This window comes from Bombina bombina, chromosome 11, assembly GCF_027579735.1.
Source record: "Bombina bombina isolate aBomBom1 chromosome 11, aBomBom1.pri, whole genome shotgun sequence".
Lineage (NCBI taxonomy): Eukaryota > Metazoa > Chordata > Amphibia > Anura > Bombinatoridae > Bombina > Bombina bombina.
This window is the reverse complement of record NC_069509.1, coordinates 179,192,999-179,213,811: the sequence shown is the minus strand read 5'-3', so window position 1 is coordinate 179,213,811 and position 20,813 is coordinate 179,192,999. Positions and strand designations below refer to the sequence as shown.

Sequence of the window (20,813 nt, the reverse complement as noted above, 5' to 3'; positions counted from 1 at the left end):
AGAAAGAGAAAAAAAAAGAAAAAAAAAAAAAAAAAAGGGACACAAAAATACCAGAAACCAAAAGAATCTTAACATGAGATACCTCTTTTCTAGATATACATTCCTGACGTTTACTCTTTTATGGTACCCCCTCATCTCTGCAGAAAGTCTCAGCTTCCATGACATTGTTTAGTGTGAGGGAATTACCCTCTCTCATTACCACTAGTTTCGCAGGATAGATCAATTTGATGTTATATTTTTCCTTCTGCAACCTACCATAGAAAAAAGACATATCTCTTCTCTTAGACAGAGTTTCTGATGAGAAATCTTGAAAGATTAATAATCTATGGGAGCCTAATACCAAAGGATTACATTTTCTGTAATACTTAAGATATAACATCTTATCTTGAAAATTAATAAATTTAAATATCACTGGTCTGGGTCTATTGCCCTCATTAGGTTCTCTACGAAACCCTATCCTATGAACCCTCTCTATCTGAAAGGGAGTAGCGGGAGCTGGAATCTGCAAGGCCTGAGGTAAGGTTATAGACACAAAGGCCATCAGGTCTTGAAATTCTGGTGATTCTGGAAGACCTATCACTTTCAAATTATTTCGCCTTGAGCGATCCTCGAGATCTTCAATCTTGGCCTGTAATGATATAATCGTTTTACTGTGTGAGTCTATAGTGGGCTCTTGTATATTAAGTCTATCCTCTAGATCCGAGATTCTGTTTTCAGCTTCCTCCAACCTTGTGGAGAACTGTCTAACTTCCATAGTAAGATTTGAAATCTCATTCCTGATTTCAGATTTAACTGACTCAAATTGGGGGTTCAAAATTTTGGCCACTTCGGCTGCAAATTCTGCCATATTACTACCCGTTGGGTTAGAGGAACCTTTTTCAAGGGGCGTATCAATGCTGGAGTGCAGCGTCCTGCTACTCCCCTTCTTGTCCTTTGATTTAGGAGGCATAGTGGAAGGTGAGCCCTTTTGGAGCATATATCTATCCATGAACCACTTATTAGGCACAACAACCAATTACGCTGCTTAGACAAAAAAAAAAAAAAGGGTTTGAATACAGTGTTTCCACTAGTACCTAAAGTATTCGTTTGTTTATGTAAGTGGATTAGGTTTTTTGGACCTTACCTAAACTTATAACTACCTTCAATACTAACCCTCACCCTAGTAAATGCTTAAGTTTCTCTTGATTATACACTTAATATTCTGCACATGAGAATGCTTTCTGTAGTGTTTATATCCCAGAGATTTGTACTATTCTGATCCTAACTAGCGTAGAGAAAGGAGAAACTATATCAAAGTGCTTTCTAAAATACTTACATTTCTATTACTAGTGAGACTTAAACTGTTAACTAATCTAAAGAAAAATAAATTTGTAGCAAAGTGTTTCTTTTAATGTTTATACTACTATTCTATGTGGTAGCTCCCTTTAAGTCTGTCACTGAGAAGGCAACAAAACTAGAACAACGTGCCTCCTAAAGCATTTGGCTTCTATTATTAATATTACTTACAAAAAAAAGGTATTATAACAAACTGTGCCTTAAAGTGCGAAAGTGCTTATAATTCTATTACATGTGGCAACTTTATTTTACTTTACCCCTAGTAAAATATCAAAAACTTTTAAAGGGAAAGACAGGTGCCACTTGGGTGATATTTATACTTCTAGTGTAGTATACTTTTACTCTGTCATGCAAAATTTGTATATGGCTGTGTATACATATAAAAAAAAAAAAAAAAAAACATTGGTGCTTAAACAGTAGATATTTAGAATCTCACAGTGAAACTGTGTAGTCCCTGATTCTTAGATCCGAGGGAATATCACAGTATATTCAGTTAGATTTGACTACCTCCCAGCTTTAAGGAGAAATCCAACATAGTGCTTGAGAGTCAGGACTGTACAAGTAACATAGAATATATCAATCAAATATTAACAATGCTTTAGCCCCAACCAGCTCTTATTGAGAATGACTCCCTAAGCATTCAGCCTTAGAAATTAGATTAGAGGAGCGACACTTATATCAGCAACTGACAAAATAGGGGTGTAAGTTAATTGAAACCACGGTCAAAACCACAATCAAACATTTGACATCTTAATTTCGGCTCACACATACAAACGAAAGCCAGTGACAGTGTATTCATTTGGCAGGAGAGAAAGAGGGAAAAAAAGAACTCCCGCCAATACTTAAAACACAGATAGGGTCAAATCAGCGTTCAATGTGCCATCCACCCATATGGCTCAATACTTTACGACCTCTTTACAGTCCAACAAAAATAGAAAAGAGTACCAATAGTCACCCGGCAGATGACATTACACAGAGTCCCAGGCTTACAAATCCTCTTGCATTGGGACAGGAGGCATACACCAATACCAGCCAATTATGATATCCTCCAATCTTCTTACTGTTATAGGGCCTTCGTAGATGTATCCGCCAGCCAAACCAACCAGGTGGGAAGCCGGCAATGGGCCGTTAAAGTGTGTGTCCGATTGTCAGGAGCATCAGGTAAGCAGTGGCAACTCAGCGCAGCTTTGCTTCTATAATCCAGCAATCTTGTGTCGAACCATCGCTGCTCCAAATCAGCGAATCCTCGGTGATGGAGGCGTACCTCCCCGGCTGGACGGCTACCTTCCAGATATGTTAGGAGTCAATCAGTCCATGGGTCAGCACCGGGGCAATTCCAGCAGGTCACTCGTACCCTCCCTGGCGTTCCAGGACAGACCTTCAGCACACACTGTTACCTGCTCCAAACTGCTGAGTGCTCAAGTAACCCCTCAGCGCTTCCGTAGCACCATGCAGACCAATGAGAGATTGGGTGGCTCAAATCCAGTACAGCTAAGTGTCTTGAACTGTGGTTATCGCAGTAGTGGAATATTCCACAAATCAGTGATCCTCGTAACCCAGGACATGCAGGTGAGAGCCCAGCTAAATTAAGCACAAAACAGCCAAGTGTGTTAAACTGTGGTTATCACAGTAGTGGAGTAGTTCCGATATCAGCGCTTCCGTAGCACCCGGCAAACAGGTGAGAGCTCAGCTGGCTCAAGTCCAAAACACCTTGATGTGTTGAACTGTGGTTATCACAGTAGTGGAATAATTCAGATATCAGCGCTTCCGTAGCACCCGGCAAACAGGTGAGAGCTCAGCTGGCTCAAGTCCAAAGCACCTTGATGTGTTAAACTGCGGTTATCACAGTAATGGTAGCTTACGAAGTCCGGCACATAACCTCCCCTGGACGGTGTACAATGTGGGACATGGAGCCGTGGCAGCAACTACCTGCAGCTACCTGTTACCCCCACCTCCAGCCGGAAGTCCGTTCGATTAATTCATTCTAATTTCTAATTTACTCCTATTATCAATTTTTCTTAATTCTCTTGGTATGGTTTGTTAAATGAGCAGCAATGCACTACTGGTTGCTGATTGAGCACATGGGTGAGCCAATGACAATTGGTGTATATATGCAGCCACCAATCAGCAGCTAGAACCTAGGTTCTTTGCTGCTCCTGAGCTTTCCTAGATAAACCTTTAAAAGTCCAAAAAAACTTTTATGATTCAAATAGGGCATGTAATTTTACACAACTTTCCAATTTACTTTTATCAAAATTTTGCTATGTTCTCTTGGTATTCTTAGTTTAAAGCTAAACCTGGGAGGTTCATATGCTAATTTCTTCGACCTTGAAGGCCGCCTCTAATCTGACAGTTTTTCACCACTAGAGGGCGTTAGTTCATGTGTTTTATGTAGATAACATTGAGCTTATGCACGTGAATTTATCGAGGAGTGAGCACTGATTGGCTAAAATGCAAGTCTGTCAAAAGAACTGAAATAAGTCTGCAGAGGTAAATTGTATATTATACAAGGTAATAACAGAGGTAAATTGTATATTAATATAACTGTGTTGGTTGTGCAAAATTAGGGATTATCTATCTTTTAAGCAAAGGATAACAAGAAAATGAAGCAAATAAAATAATAGAAGTAAATTGAAAAGATGTTTAAAATTGTATTCTTTATCTGAATTATGAATTAATTTTTTGGGGTTTCATGTCCCTTTAAGGCTTTTCAAGGGGTATTTCCCCACACTGTTAAATGGACAGTAAAGTCAAAATGTTGCTTTCACTATTTACTATTATCATATCTTCTTTGTTCTCTTGGTATTAACCTAGGTAGGGGCTCTGAAGCGTGCACGTGTTTAGCACTCTATGACAGCAGTGGTTGAGACAATGTATTACACTGCTACAAACAATGTTGCAAAACACTGATGCCATAGAGTACTAAACACGTGCACGCTCCTCAGCCCCTACCTAGGTTAACTCTTCAATAAAGAATACCAAGAGAACAAAACTTGCTATTTGATAATAGAAGTAAACTGGAAAATTATTTAAGATTACTTACTGTATACAAATCATGAAAGTTAAATTTTGACTTTCACAAGTTTTGCTAATAATATGATAGTCCCAGCTGGTCTGGGATGGAGGAGTTAATGGAAGGTTTGAAAACAGAAATAAGATAAGATAAAAAAAATGTTTTTGCCAAAAAGGGATCAAATGCGTTGCTATACAATGTGTAAAGAACCTTTTTGGTAGCCAAAGAGTGAAAACATATAATTGTCATTATTCACAGTGTAAGGTAGATTACTACTTCTGTGTGCAGCTACGATCAGCTTATTTCAAACAGATGCAAAATTAAGTTAAACTTTGGCAGAACTAGACCTGTGTGGGGTTTATACCACCCACAGTTAAATTTTGTACATGTCAAAAGTACTACGCCTGTTTTACCAACTGGTCACTGGCACTAACATATGTATAGAATGTGGTTTTTCCCAAAGAAGGTTTGTCACAGTTGATCTACAAATTGTCTCCCTGGCAGTGTGGGATGATTATCAAAATGCTTGGACAATATGAATCAGGATTTCTGGCTTAGTATTTACGGTTAACAAAAAGTACTGAACATCTGGAAGCCCTGGGGTTACTAAAAGGAAAAAAATAATAATAAAAGATGGGAACATCTAACCATACAGAGGAGATGCTGGAGAGATCAGAACCCAGCTGCTCACCACTGGGCAGTTGCTATATTTATTTTACTGTATGTTCAACCTCCATGTTTGTGGGACAGAGGTATTGCTAAGTATAAATGCACTCACTGCAGGGCTCACATTAACAGCATTTATAGTATGTTTATTACCTTAAAATAATTTTAAGCAACGTACCTGCTGGCTGTATCTGCTCCCTTTGCTCTCGGTTAAAGAACTGATTTCCATTTGCTTTAGCATAAACTTAAATGGGTGAGTCAAACTTGCTCGGAAGTCTAGTCGTTCCTTCCTGATCCTCAATGATGAAGAGATTCCAACCTTAGCAACAAAGATTTATAAAATATTTATGTCTAATGAACACTTTAAGATATCATAAGCTCAGAGAAATAAAGCTATAAATAGACACAGACACACACACCTGAATGCACAAGCAAACATACAGACACACACATATATGTGCAAGTAGGAGCATACACACATGAACATGCTTGCAAAAGCAGGCACTCGTGTGCACACACTTGCACAAGCACACACATGCGCAAGCAGACACACATATGTGCAAGCAGACACACATATGTGCAGTTAGGCATATACACACATGAATCTACATGTAAAAAACAATATTAAAAAGTATATATACAGCGACAACACTCAAAAGATAAAAGCTCCCAAAATGAGATCCCTAAAACTGAAAGAGAATAGCTATAGATTATAAAAAAAGGAAGTGCCAACCAAGGCTAAAGTATCAGATTAACAAATTGAGTATCAAATAATCAGAATAAATATACATTTAATAACATATAGAATTAGGGTACCCTATACATATACAAATATTTAAACAATAGAGTAAGTTGCCCTCCAGTTATGGAGGACACAACCAATTCATAAAGTCCTAAGTGATAAAAAGTGTCTTAATAAGTGATGATATCCTTAGGATCACTTTTTTTTATCCACTTCAGGATTTCACTTGGATCCACAGGACACAGGACATTTCATACAGGACATTTGTTAAGGATATCACACAGGACTTTTCATATAGGATATCTGATAAGGATATCATCTCTTATTAAGACACTTTTTATCACTTGGGACTTTATGCACCATTATACTTTTTGAATTGGTTGTGTCCTCCATAACTGGAGGGCAACTTACTCTATTTGTTTTTAACATTTTTATATGTATAGGGTACCCTAATTCTATATGTTATTAAATGTATATTTATTCTGATTATTTGATACTCAATTTGTTAATCTGATACTTTAGCCTTGGTTGGCGCTTCCTTATAATCTACACGTAAAAAACAGACACACATGTACACACAAACTTGCACAAGCATGTGTAAGCAGACACACATGTACACAAGCACACAAACACATGCAAACAGACACACACATATATGTGTAAGTAGGCACATATACACATGAACATGCATGCAAAAGCAGGCACACTTGTACAGAAACACACACATATATGCAGACACACACATATATCTTCAGGTAAGTACATACACACATGAACATTCATGCAAAAACAAGCACACATGTACACACACAAACATGCAAAAGGAGGTGCACATTTGCACAAGCAGACTCATACTCATGAGTGCACAAGCAAGTGCACACATACACACATTTGCAGACTCAATGACGTCATGAGTACACATGCATAAGCAAGTGCATACATACACACATTTGCACAAGCAGACTCATTCACGAGTACACATGCACAAACAAGGGCACACATACACACATTTGCAGACTCAATGACGTCATGAGTACACATGCATAAGAAAGTGCACACATACAAACATTTGCACAAGCAGACTCCTACTCATAAGTACACATGCATAAGAAAGTGCACACATACAAACATTTGCACAAGCAGACTCATACTCATGAGTGCACAAGCAAGGGCACACATACACACATTTGCAGACTCAATGACGTCATGAGTACACATGCATAAGAAAGTGCATACATAAACACATTTGCACAAGCAGACTCCTACTCACAAGTACACATGCATAAGAAAGTGCACACATACACACATTTGCACAAGCAGACTCATACTCACGTCACGAGTACACATGCACAAGCAAAGGCACACATACACACAGTTGCACAAGCAGACTTATACTCACAAGTACACACGCACAAGCAAGGGCACACATACATACATTTGTTCAACTTTTGTAGTTTATCTTATCACATGTAATATCTGTAATTTTCAGTATGTAGGTTTGACCTCCAGAATGTTGAAAGATAGAATGAGGGAAGATTTTTTCTCACTAGAGGCAGAGATTCCCAAGACACCTTTGGCTAAACATTGTGCAACACATGCTATTCGAACAGGGAACGCCTTTTTCTTTCAAGGTATTGATACGATTAATTTGGGTCCCAGAGGTGGGGACAAATTTGCTGCACTTAGTAAGAAGGAGGTGTTCTGGACACATACTTTAAAAACAGGACATCCATTCGGTATTAACAAGATTAGTGATGTGAAATTGTTTATTGATAGTGTATAGTAAAGATAAAATTCAAAATGATCCATTACTATATTTTTCATCTTGACTATAAATGTATCTATTTATTTTAGTCCTCAATGTTGTTTGTATGGGTCTGTGAAATGACACTTCATTTGTACACTAGTAGTATATGAGAATATATATGTTGCATTTATCTTTTACATGTCATTTATTTGCACTTAACCTTTGTGCTACTAGTGGTTTATGATGTGTACCCTACGAACATACATATTTACAACAGAGGACGTTTCATATTAAGATCATTTGTATATGGATTGACAGTGTTTTAGCATCGTAATATCTCTTTAAGAAAATGCTTGCTCCTTTGCGTTAGTTAGCATTGCGAATAATACTCAGCTAGATTACGAGTTGTGCGTTATGAGTGAAAAAGCATCGTTATGGCTCTTTTTCACTACCGCTGGTATTACAGGTGACTGTTATAGGTATAGCTGTACCGCATACCTTTTTGGCCGTCAGGCAACGTAAGTACCGCACTTTTTAAAAAGTCCTTTTCCAATGGGACTTCCACAGCGCCGGTATTACGAGTTTGCCTGGCAGGCCAAAAAGTGAGCGCTACAGCCTATAACTACAAGATCCATACCGCCACCTGAAAGTCAGTAGTTTTGAGTTTTACGTTACAAAGCTGTACCATAAAACTCATAACTAAAGTGTTACAAAGTACACTAACACCCATAAACTACCTATTAACCCCTAAACTGAGGCCCTCCCGCATCGCAAACACTAAAATAAATTTATTAACCCCTAATCTGCCACTCCGGACATCGCCGCCACTATAATAAACATATTAACCCCTAAACCGCTGCCCTCCTGCATCGCAAACACTAGTTAAATATTATTAACCCTTAATCTGCTGCCCCCAATGTCGTCGTCACCTACATACACTTATTAACCCCTAATCTGCTGTCTCTAACATCGCTGCAACCTACATTACTGTTATTAACCCCTAATCTGCTGCCCCCAATGTCGCCGCCACTATACTAAAGTTATTAACCCCTAAACCTAACCCTAAATCTAACCCTAACGTAACCCTAACACCCACTAACTTTAACATAATTAAATTAATTAAAAATAAAAATTACAATTAATACCTAAATTATTCCTATTTAAAAATACATACTTACCTGTAAAATAAAACCTAAGCTAGCTACAATATAACTAATAGTTATTTTGTATCTAGCTTATGTTTTATTTTTATTTCACAGGTAAGTTTGTATTTATTTTAACTATGCAGATTAGTTATTAAATAGTTATTAACTATTTACTAACTACCTAGTTAAAATAAATACAAATTACACTAAAATAAAATAAATGACATTAATCAAATACAATTAACTAAATTACAAAAAAACCCACTAAATTACACAAAATAAAAAAGAAATTATCAAATATTTAAACTAATTACTCCTAATCTAATAGCCCTATCAAAATAAAAAAGCACCCCAAAATAATAAAACCCCTAGCTTAAACTAAACTGCCAATAGCCCTTAAAAGGGCCTTTTGCGGGGCATTGCCCCAAAGATATCAGCTCTTTTACCTGGCAAATAAAAATACAAACACCCCCCCAGCAGTAAAACCCACACAACCAATCAGCAATCAGCCAATAGGATTGAGCTTCAATCCTATTGGCTGACCCAATCAGCCAATGGGATTGAGCTCACATTCTATTGGCTGTTCCATTCAGCCAATAGAATGTGAGCTCAATCCTATTGGCTGATTGGATCAGCCAATAGGATTAAAACTCAATCCTATTGGCTGATTGCATCAGCCAATAGGATTTTTTACCCTTTAATTCCTATTGGCTGATAGAATTCTATCAGCCAATCGGAATTCAAGGGACGCCATCTTGGATGACGTCCCTTAAAGGGAACCTTCAGTGTACGGCTGGGACCGTATGAAGAGGATGCTCTGCGCCAGATGTCTTGAAGATGGAGCCGCTCCGTGCCGGAAGGATGAAGATAGAAGATGCCGTCTGGATGAAGACTTCTGCCCCACCTGGATGATGACTTCTTGCCACTTGGATGAAGACTTCTCCCGGCTTCGTTGAGGACTTCTTGCCGCGTGGATGAGGACTTTGCCGGCTGGATGAGGATGGATGTCCGGTCTTCCAAAACTGTAAGTGGATCTTCGGGGGTTAGTTTTAGGTTTTATTAAGGGTTTATTGGGTGGGTTTAATTTTTAGCTTAGGGTTTGGGCAATGTAAAATAGCTGAATGCCCTTTTAAGGACAATGCCCATCCAAATGCCCTTTTCAGGGCAATGGGTAGCTTAGGTTTTTTAGATAGAATTTTATTTGGGGGGTTGGTTGTGTGGGTGGTGGGTTTTACTGTTGGGGGGAATGTTTGTATTTTTATTTGCCAGGTAAAAGAGCTGATATCTTTGGGGCAATGCCACGCAAAAGGCCCTTTTAAGGGCTATTGGCAGTTTAGTTTAAGCTAGGGGTTTTATTATTTTGGGGGGCTTTTTTATTTTGATAGGGCTATTAGATTAGGAGTATTTAGTTTAAATATTTGATAATTTCTTCTTTATTTTGTGTAATTTAGTGTTTACTTTTTTGTAATTTAGTTAATTGTATTTAATTAATGTAATTTATTTAATTTTAGTGTAATGTTAGGTTTTACTGTAAAACAGGTTAGGATTTATTTCACAGGTAAATTTGTATTTTAACTAGGTAGTTAGTAAATAGTTAATAATATTAGTTATATTGTAGCTAGCTTAGGTTTTATTTTACAGGTAAGTATTTATTTTTAAATAGGAATAATTTAGGTATTAATTGTAATTTTTATTTGGAATTATTTTAATTATGTTAAAGTTAGTGGGTGTTAGGGTTAGGATTAGACTTAGGGTTAGGTTTAGGGGTTAATAACTTTAGTATAGTTGCGGCGACATTGGGGGCAGCAGATTAGGGGTTAATAAGTGTAGTTAGGTTGCAACGATTTTGGCGGCAGCAGATTAGGGGTTAATAACAGTAATGTAGGTTACGGCTTTGTTGGAGGCTGCAGATTAGGGGTTAATAACAGTAATGTAGGTTGCCGCGATGTTAGGGGCAGCAGATTAGGGGTTAATAACAGTAATGTAGGTTGCGGCGATGTTGGGGGCAGCAGATTAGGGCTGTTTAGACTCAGGGTTTATGTTAGGGTGTTAGGTTTAAACATAAAAAAAAAATTCCACATAGACATCAATGGGGCAGCGTTACGGAGCTTTACGCTCTGTGATTGCAGGTGTTAGGCTTTTTTCTAGCCGGCTCTCCCCATTGTTATCCATGGGGAAATCGTGCACGAGCACGTAACAGCAGCTCAAAGCAGCACTGGTATTTGTGTGTGGTATGGAGCTCAATGCTGCCATATCGCCCGCAAACGCTGGCTTTTTTAAACTCGTAATACCGGCGCTATAGGGAGTGAAATACCGCCTAAAAAGGCTGCGGTCGTAAATTTCCCTATAGCTCTCAAAACTCGTAATCTGGCTGACTGTTATTTATTCCTTTATTTCGTTGTGTGTTTCTATTATTGTTGCTATTTAATTGTTGCGAACAACATGTTTAATTCTGTAAGCACTTTATCTCAAGAAACATTTGTATCTAAGATGGGCTGTAGTTATATAATGTTTATATAGTAATTATGAAGTAGCACATGTGGCTGTCCAATTTAGCCTTGTTAACATTGTAGCAATTTTTTAAGCTAGAGCTTATCAAGCTTGAGTAGGTTGAGTAGGTATGTTCAGTGAACGAGTGTATGGAAATGATGTATTAACCTGCTGTATGATTTGATTGGCTACTAGAGGAAACTCCAAGCATTTATAATGTGATGTGTAACAACTTGTAATTTAGCTCTGATGAAATGCCTGTGGGCATGAAACGCGTCAGCTGGTAGTGCCTGTGTGCTGTGCCCGAGTGTTTTTACTTTGTGTATTTCTCTAATAAAATGGACGTTTTAACTAAAGTCTTCCCTCTTGAATCTATCCGTGATGGTGGACGTAACTGCTAACCTTGGGAGTCCATACATTTGCACAAGCAGACTCATACTCAGGAGTACACATACACAAGCATACACACATGAAAATCCATGCAAAAGCAAGCACACATGTACACACACTTGCACAAGCACACACACGTGCAAGCAGGAGTCAAAACACATGCACATGCAAAATGAGGCACACGTGCACAAGCAAGTGAATACATACACACATTTGCAGACTCATACTCATGTCACAAGTACACATGCATAAGAAAGTACACACATACACACATTTGCATAAGCAAACTCATACTCATGAGTACACATGCACAAGCAGACTCATACTCACAAGTACACATGCACAAGCAAGTGCACAGATACACACATTTGCACAAGCAGACTCATACTCACAAGTACACATGCACAAGCAAGTGCACAGATACAGACATTTGCATAAGCAAACTCATATTCATGAGTACACATGCACAAGCAGACTCATACTCAAAAGTACACATGCACAAGCAAGTGCACAGATACACACATTTGCATAAGCAGAGTCATACTCATGAGTACACATGCACAAGCAGACTCATACTCATGAGTACACATGCACAAGCAGACTCATACTCATGAGTACACATGCACAAGCAGACTCATACTCATGAGTACACATGCACAAGCAGACTCATACTCATGAGTACACATGCACAAGCAGACTCATACTCATGAGTACACATGCACAAGCAGACTCATACTCATGAGTACACATGCACAAGCAGACTCATACTCGTGAGTACACATGCACAAGCAGACTCATACTCATGAGTACACATGCACAAGAAGACTCATACTCATGAGTACACATGCACAAGCAGACTCATACTCGTGAGTACACATGCACAAGCAGACTCATACTCATGAGTACACATGCACAAGCAGACTCATACTCATGAGTACACATGCACAAGAAGACTCATACTCATGAGTACACATGCACAAGCAGACTCATACTCATGAGTACACATGCACAAGAAGACTCATACTCATGAGTACACATGCACAAGAAGACTCATACTCATGATTAGTACACATGCACAAGAAGACTCATACTCATGAGTACACATGCACAAGCAGACTCATACTCATGAGTACACATGCACAAGAAGACTCATACTCATGAGTACACATGCACAAGTGACAGATCATTTTTTAGTCCACAACAGAAACTTTTTTTAATTCTGTCTAAAACGTAAAAATAAAAAAATCTATTCGAAGAAAGACTACTTGTTACACTTGTGAGCTGTGTGTGAGCTGTGTGTGAGCTGTGTGCGAGCTGTGTGCGCACTCTATGTCTCTTTAAAAAATCTGCTTCAGAGAAAACTTAGTTTAAGACACATCCATCTAGAGTGTTTACTAACTCTATGGGGCAGAAATGTAACTTGTTGTATCCCATTAGCTTCAAAATCCTTATGTACATCAAGAAGGGGGAACCAATGACATTGGGGAGGATGTGTCTCCATGGGACCCCGAGAGGCAGACAAAAAAAACAACTTGAAGAAGAAGAGCAATACTGAGTGTAGAATGTAAGTATGAGTACAGTTAGAAGCAAAAAGAAAATGTGGAGGGTGTGTGTGAAAAAGTTGAGAACAGATCAAGGAATAAGTGAAAGATGACTTAGGAGAATGATAAATAGTGACTAATTTATTTACTTACCAGGAGACTCACCAATGAGAACAAATATGAGTCAAACAAATAACTGTAATCCCTAATGTTTAATATTGCACATAAAAAGTTTTAATCAGTTTGCGAATTATGGGGTTTGTTTACACAGTGGTGGCTTTCAGTGGAAATGAAAATTCCCACTACCTTATCAGCTCTCCCACTTAGTACATGAGTGTGCATAGTGATGTGAGTTCTGGAGATCGGCCAGTACCTGCTCTTTACCATCCCAGCCCAGGACAATGAGGTCCTGATGGGTATGCGCGGAGTGCTCTGTGTTTACTCTGACTTTGGCGTTAGGAAGAATCGGGAGGTTCAATGACTGAGAAAATTCACCTGCAAAGCAAATGTGATCATTTATTGTTTGACATTAAAGGGATTTTAAATGAAAGAAACATAGACATGTTATCAGCAAATAGGCTAGTGTATTATTGTAATAGACAGTTTAGACACCAATATAAAATGATAAAGAGACATCATACTCAAAATGTTTCTATTGTGTATTATCATTAGCATTTATTTGAAAAGTGCTGCGACAAATTCTGTAGTGCTTGGCACATGAGTATGGGACACAATAACACTGATTCATGGCAAAAAAGAATACAGATGCATAAATCAGATTAAATTAAACAAATGAATACAAGAGGGGGAGGACACTGCTCCAAATGGCATTTAGCATTGCACAAGCAGTTCTGGTGACCTGCTTGTGCAATGCCGCCCCCTGCAGATTCGCGGCCAATCGGCTGCTAGTAGGGGGTGTCAATTAACCCAATCGTATTTGATCAGGCTGATTGCTGTTCACCGCCTCAGAGGCGTGGACCAGTTAAGTCTCGCACGGAAACAGCTGCATTGGGACCGAATGACCACTTGGTAAATCGTCCCCTAAAAATGCTTAACTGAGATGTCAACAGCTACCTTTTGGGAATGGCAAATGTTTTGACTGGTCGTAAAAGTTGCCCTATATTTAGCATGTACCAGTCCTGTTTTTCTGATCACAATACTTAATGACATATTTTGGGCTGTTTTTCACATATCAAACTCCATAGCTACAAGGACTTGATAAATACTTGAGACAATTTTATCAATACTCAGTAAACCAAAACGCTTTTAGGGCTGAACATTGCTCAATGGACATTACCACCACCATATTGGATGACATTAGAAAGTAATTACTTAACCCCTTAAGGACCGGGCATTTCAGACAAAAACTTCCCCAAAAGACCAAAAAAAGCATTTTCTTCTTAAACGGGAAGAGACCACAGCTGCATTCATTACTTTTGGGAATTAAGAACCTGGCCACCAGGAGGAGGCAAAGACACCCCAGCCAAAGGCTTAAATACTCCCCCACTTCCCTCATCCCCCAGTCATTCTTTGCCTTTCGTCACAGGAGGTTGGCAGAGAAGTGTCAGAAGTTTGAAGATAGTCTCTTATGGAGGGTAGTACTCTTCGGGATGGGACTGGAGTTTTAAGTAATCCTGTCAGCCTCTCAGTGAGAGCATTAATGAAAATTAGAGTCTGGAGATGCAGGGAGTGTCGTCTCTGCAAAACCATCCCTACTAATGTTAACAGCTCCTTGGCAATTAGCGTTGATGAGTTTCGCTGCCTGCCTTTATTCACTCAAGTCCATGTCAGTAGCGATGATGTGATAGAGTGCTCTCTTCCCCCGAAGATGGGAGGGTAGAGTGCGTTGGCCATCCGCCCCTGAGGATTCCATGTCCAGTGAGGCGCGTGCCCCAGAATTTTCTTTCGCTACGCAAGCAGGTGTCCCTAGGGCCATTACTCCTTCTCCAGAAGGTGGCTTGTTTCCACCAGAGGTTACGGCTAGGTTCCACATGGCCATATCTATGGCGCTGGTGCATTTATATCTCCCAAGAGAAGTATTTCTAAGATACTGTCCGTGTTCTGTTAACCAGGGTCCGTAGAGCGTGGGATCGCCTGAGTCAGTTCGACCCTTTGGTGAAGCAATGGCCTCTGCGAGGGAACATTTTGTCTGGCACGCCTTTGTGTACTATTAAGGCATGTGTGGGGGTGCTGGAGGATTCCGGTCCTACTGGGCCGGGGGATCCTTAGTCTTCTGTGCCGTAGTGCAAACTGGGTTAGACGTATGGGGATGAAGTCAATCTCCTTCACATTGCCGTTTTTCTTTTCTTTTAAGTATCTGTTCCAGTTCTGAGCTTAGGAGATTAGGGCCTCTAATCGGCTGGTCCCGTTGGCATACCCATTCTCCTTGGGCGTTCACTCACGGGTGCGGCCTTTATTTTATTTGATCCAGTTAGGATGTGTTTAATTTGTTTTACGAAGCTCATGTTTGTTATAGTTTCCGTTTTGGGAAAGTTTCTTCTCTGGAACTGATACTTGCGATTTTGTGGTCGCGTGGGCGCTTCCTCGGAAGTTGAGCAGTAATATATAATGCATAGTTATGTTTATAGTTTATGTTATCGATCCCTTCAGGGGGCCTCGATTTTCCTTGGCCCTTGGACAGTTTTGGAGTGTTCTTGTGCCAGATGCTGTTCCTTACGGTTCATGTCACCGACGTGGTGCCGGTGTATGGGTTACTGTGTCGGGTGCTGGTTTGTTGACTGTGATAAGTGTTCATGTTTACTTGTTGCCTCCATTTTAGAAGATGGAGGGCTGCTTTGGTCTACCTCTTGTTTCTACTATTAAGTGGGCCTCTACGGTGGCCTAGTGGTAACATGTCTGATTATCAAACTCAAGTTTAGGGGTTTGACATGTGTTCCACTTTAGGGGGCTCCAGAGAGGCCCTTTGTCCTTGGATCCAAAGTTTTCTCCATTCCCATTGGGTTTGGGTTTGGAGGTTGGATGACCTCTAGGTGTTGGGGGTACCAAATGGATAGTGATTTTGTTTTCTCTCTTCGTATCTTCTGGATGTCTAATTTCTGGCTAGTCTCAGGCACCTTTCGTAGGTTGCTGGGGCTACTTGTTCCTTTCTTGGGTGATCGGGTCATCTGTGTTTGGAACTTTCTCCTTTAGTATGTTGCACGTTCTCCTATGGGAGCGCAGGGGTATGGGGTCTTCCCTTTTGTTTCTCCCGGCATTCTGTTTTAAATTCGGTTTGGAGCCTTTGGGTTCTACAACCTCCGATTGCTCCTTCAGGGACGATTTGGTATCTGTCTGAGGGCTAGTTTTGCTGTCTCTCAGATGAGATCTTACGGTTGTTGTCAGCGGCAGCTACTGCACCATGATTTGAGCTCATGGTTGTTACTTTCAACTGAGCTGTCGGTATCTTATCAATGTTTTTTACCATTTCTTCGCTCTTCGCCAAGCTTTGGCTGGAACAGTAGTCCTTTACGTTTACCCTCCTTCGGGGGGGTCTTGCAGTGTTGTATCCCAGGAGGCCTCATAGCTCTCTCTTCTCGTTTTCTGAGGGGTTCTGCCCTCCTTGCGTGCAAGAGGTCATGAGGCTGGGTTCTGGTACTGGAGCGCTGTAGTTCAGTGCCCTATCTCCCTTGCTTGGGAGTGGTCCTTCTTGGGAAGGGAGTGGTGTAGGGGTTCTGGATCCCGAGCACGCTGTCCTGACAAGCTAACTTAAATATTGGTCAGAGTTGTCTTCCTTGGGGCCCCTTCCCCTTTTTCTTCTGAGGTATGGTTTGGAGACTTTTGTATTCTTTGTACTCGGAAATCGCCAAATTTTTGGACTGGGTCCGTTACCTCGGAAGGGGGTTGGGGATCTGGTTGCTCTGTTGAGTTTTAACCATGTGCTTCCAGTTGATGCAGGTCTAAGTAGCTTGAGGGTTATCTCCCTGCCTAGTAGCTGGAGGTTTGAAGTTTGACTTCTGTTGTGGCAGTTCTCTATGCTCGTTCTGGCCTTGGTGGGGGGTCACGGTGTTCATCCCTCCACTGGTTGCATATGCTGATGGTGTTGGATGTTTTTCTAAATGTTTCCTAGACGAGAGTTGTTGTCAATAATTTTTTGGCTTTTTCGGTGGGATGGTCTCCCATGTTGGCTTAGGGTCATCTTTGCTGTCTTGAGGCTGGAGTTCACGAGTTCTTGCTCAGAGGTGGCTAGGTGTTTCATGAGATAGCTTTTTCTCTGCATCCTTTCAGATTTTAAACCTCTTGTTCTACGTGTTATAGTTTTTTTTGTAGGGTTCTGGGTTTTTTTCAGGCTGTGGTGCCCTTCGAAGGGGCCGCCGTCTTTACCCGCCCTTTTGTTGCATTCAGTGTCCTCTATAGCTTGGGTATTGTTTTCCCAAAAGTAATAAATGCAGCTGTGGACTCTTCCCGTTTAAGAAGAAAAACTGAAATTATGCTTACCTGATCATTTTCTTCTGACGGGAAGTGTTCACAGCTCCCCGCCCGTGTTTTGTTTGTGAGGCGGCCATATTTAGTTTTTTGTTCTTCTGGCACCCTGTTTCACCCTGATATTTCTCCTACTGTTCCTTGTTCCCTTGGCAGAATGATGAGGGAAGTGGGGGATGTATTTAAGCCTTTGGCTGGGGTGTCTTTGCCTCCTCCTGGTGGCCAGGTTCTTAATTCCCAAAAGTAATGAATGCAGCTGTGGACTCAGGTAAGCATAATTTCATTTTTTTAGCATTTTTGCCATCATTACATTTAAACAGAAATAGAGCCTTTTTTATATTTACCTACCAAACCTATATTTTTTTATTTTTTTTAGACAACCCAAAGTATTGATCTAGGCCCATTTTGGTATATTTCATGCCACCATTTGACCGCCAAATGCGACCAAATAAAAAAATATTGTTAACTTTTTCACAATTTAGGTTTCTCACTGAAATTATTTACAAACAGCTTGTGCAATTATGGCACAAATGGTTGTAAATGCTGGGATCCCCTTTGTTCAGAAATAGCAGACATATATGGCTTTGGCATTGCTTTTTGGTAATTAGAAGGCTGCTAAATTCCGCTGCACACCACACTTGTGTTATGCACGGCAGTAAAGGGGTTAATTAGGGAGCTTGTAGGACTAATTTTAGCTTTAGTGTAGAGATCAGCCTCCCACCTGACACATCCAGCCCCCGATCCCTCCCTGACCCCTCTAAAACAGTTCTCTTCCCTCCCCCTCCCAAAGGTCACCCCCATCTTAAGTACTGGCAGAAAGTCTGCCAGTGCTAAATAAAAGGCTGCTTTTATTTATTTATTTTTGGTTTTCTGCAGTGTATTTTCCCCTTTTACCCTAATCCCCACCAAACAGCTCTCTAACCCTCCCCCTTCTACCTATTTGCTGCCATCTTAGGTACTGGCAGCTGTCTGCCAGTAGTTTGCAGCAAATTGGGCAATTTAAAAAATAATTTTAAAAAATACCCTTTTTTTCTGTAGTGTAGCTGCTTGCCTCATTACCCTACCACCCTCCCCCTCCCAAATCTCTTTCCCTCAATGGATCCCACATAGGATCCCCCTCAATGCCCTTCCTCCCTCCTTCCCCTCACTTCCCGGTGTAACCAGCACTTTTTTTTCCCCCTAATGTGTTGTGTGGCGTAGTGGTCCCACCCACTCCCGCCCACTTCCCATGATGGGCCACCCATCCGCCTCCCTCATTACACTCCCACCCACCAACGATCGGCACCACCGCTGTGCGATGCAGAGAGGGCCACAAAGTGGCCCTCTCTGCATCGATAACTCTGAAAATCTATTTCTGCAGTGCCCTCGTGGGGCATGCAGAAATAGCGCAATCTCGCTATTTTGAGCGAGATTTCGGCAGAGAGAAGCCCAGGACTGCAGAAACGTACAGGGTACGTCGCTGGTCCTTAAGGGCATAACGACCAGCGGCGTACAGAATATGGCGCTGGTCGTTAAGGGGTTAAAGTTAAAGGGATACTAAACCCAATTTTTTATTTCATGATTTAGGTAGAGCAGTAATTTTAAGCAACTTTCTAATTTACTCCTATTATAATTTTTTCTTCGTTCTCTTGGTATCTTTATTTAAAAATCAGGAATGTAAAGCTTAGGAGCCGGCCCGTTTTTGGTTTTGTACCTTGGTAGCTCCTGCTGATTGGTGTCTAAAATGTAGCCACCAATAAGCAAGCAATATCAAGGGTGCTAAATCTAAAATGGACCAGCTCCTAAGCTTTACATTCCTGCTTTTTAAATAAAGCAGGAATAGAGAGAACAAAGAAAATTGATACTAGGAGTAAATTAGAAAGTTGCTTAAATTCCTACTCTATCTGAATCATGAAAGTTTAATTGTTACTTTGATGTCCCATTTAATGCTATTTCTTAGTTTTGACCATTAGAACCATATGAACAATACAGTAATAGCGCACTTACCACTAATTTCATGACTACCAGATAATTTGGGGAACTGCCCTGTGTAGGATCCAACCAGTGTTAATTCTTTTCTTCCCCACAATGTTATATGATTCAGTCTGCGCGTCTTGTTGATTTTTTCATAAACTGTCTTTATCACAATCTGTGCCGGGAGGTTTTTTAACTGGAAGAAGAAAGAATTAAACAGAAGATCACAACAGCTGTATTTTACAAGACCTCTGTATTAGACTTTTTCTTTAGTCCTTGCTCAGTGCATCCCAACAGACAATCTGAGAAGATGATATACACGGTGCTACACACTTTGTTTTCTGATTTACTTAAAGGGACATTAAACACATCAATATATTAATATAAATTGTTTAATTATATGTAGTAAAACAACTTTGCAATATACTCTCATTATTTATTTTGTTCTCCTTTCCTGTAATTTAATTATTCTGAATATTGTGGACTTTCCAATTCGTGTTAAACAAGGAAGTGCAGACTTGGGGGCCGATCTATCAAGCTCCGAAAGGAGCTTGACGGCCCGCGTTTCTTGCGAGTCTTCAGACTCGCCAGAAACAGCAGTTATGAAGCAGCGGTCACAAAGACCGCTGCTCCATAACCCTGTCCGCCTGCTCTGAGCAGGCGGACAGGAATCGCAACAATTCAACCCGATCGAGTACGATCGGGTTGATTGACACCCCCTGCTGGCGGTCCATTGGCCCCGAGTCTGCAGGGGGAGGCGTTGCACCAGCAGCTCTTGTGAGCTGCTGGTGCAATGTTAAATGCGGAGAGCGTATTACTCTCCGCATTCAGCGATGTCTTGCGGACCTGATCCGCACTGTCGGATCAGGTCCGCAAGACATTTCTTAAATATGCCTCGTAGCTCTATCCTACACAGTCATTGGTTGCACATTTTAGTAAGTTATTTATAGCCATTCCTAATTGGCCTCAGCAGAAAAGGTAACCTAAGTTAAAATATGGGGCACCCACTGCTTTATGGACATAAAACTCAACCCTTAGTTTTTTCAATTAATATTTAAACAACTAATATCATTTTTAAAAATACATGTTCAAAATTATTCTCAGGCTAATCTTTGCTCTGAATACAACATTCAAGCAATGATTTGTTTAGTGTTAAATGTCCCTTTAAAGGGACACATGTGCAAACAGAAGTTGCTCTAATGTGTTTGTGCAAATGGTTTAAAGCAGTCTTTGTGCAAACTAAGAGCAAGTTTCCATTGAGCCGTTAAAAATGGAGCTGTAAGCTACCGAAGTTGCCGGCAGCTAAAAGTAATTTACGGCTCCATTTTAGTACCAGGTTTCCATTGAAAAGGATAGCGCATTGCGTGCAGTT

At 40.4% G+C, this 20,813-nt stretch overlaps 1 protein-coding gene across 1 annotated transcript in view; it reads right to left on the bottom strand.

The window, feature by feature from the left end:
- Positions 1–20,813, bottom strand: part of LOC128641740 (uncharacterized) — a 383,379-nt gene that overhangs the window by 85,296 nt on the left and 277,270 nt on the right. The window contains exons 55-57 of the mRNA XM_053694265.1: positions 19,475–19,637; positions 13,443–13,564; positions 5,193–5,333 (exon numbers count right to left, since the gene is read on the bottom strand). Coding sequence (XP_053550240.1) covers positions 5,193–5,333; positions 13,443–13,564; positions 19,475–19,637 — 426 coding nt within the window. The remainder of the gene's footprint in view (positions 1–5,192; positions 5,334–13,442; positions 13,565–19,474; positions 19,638–20,813) is intronic.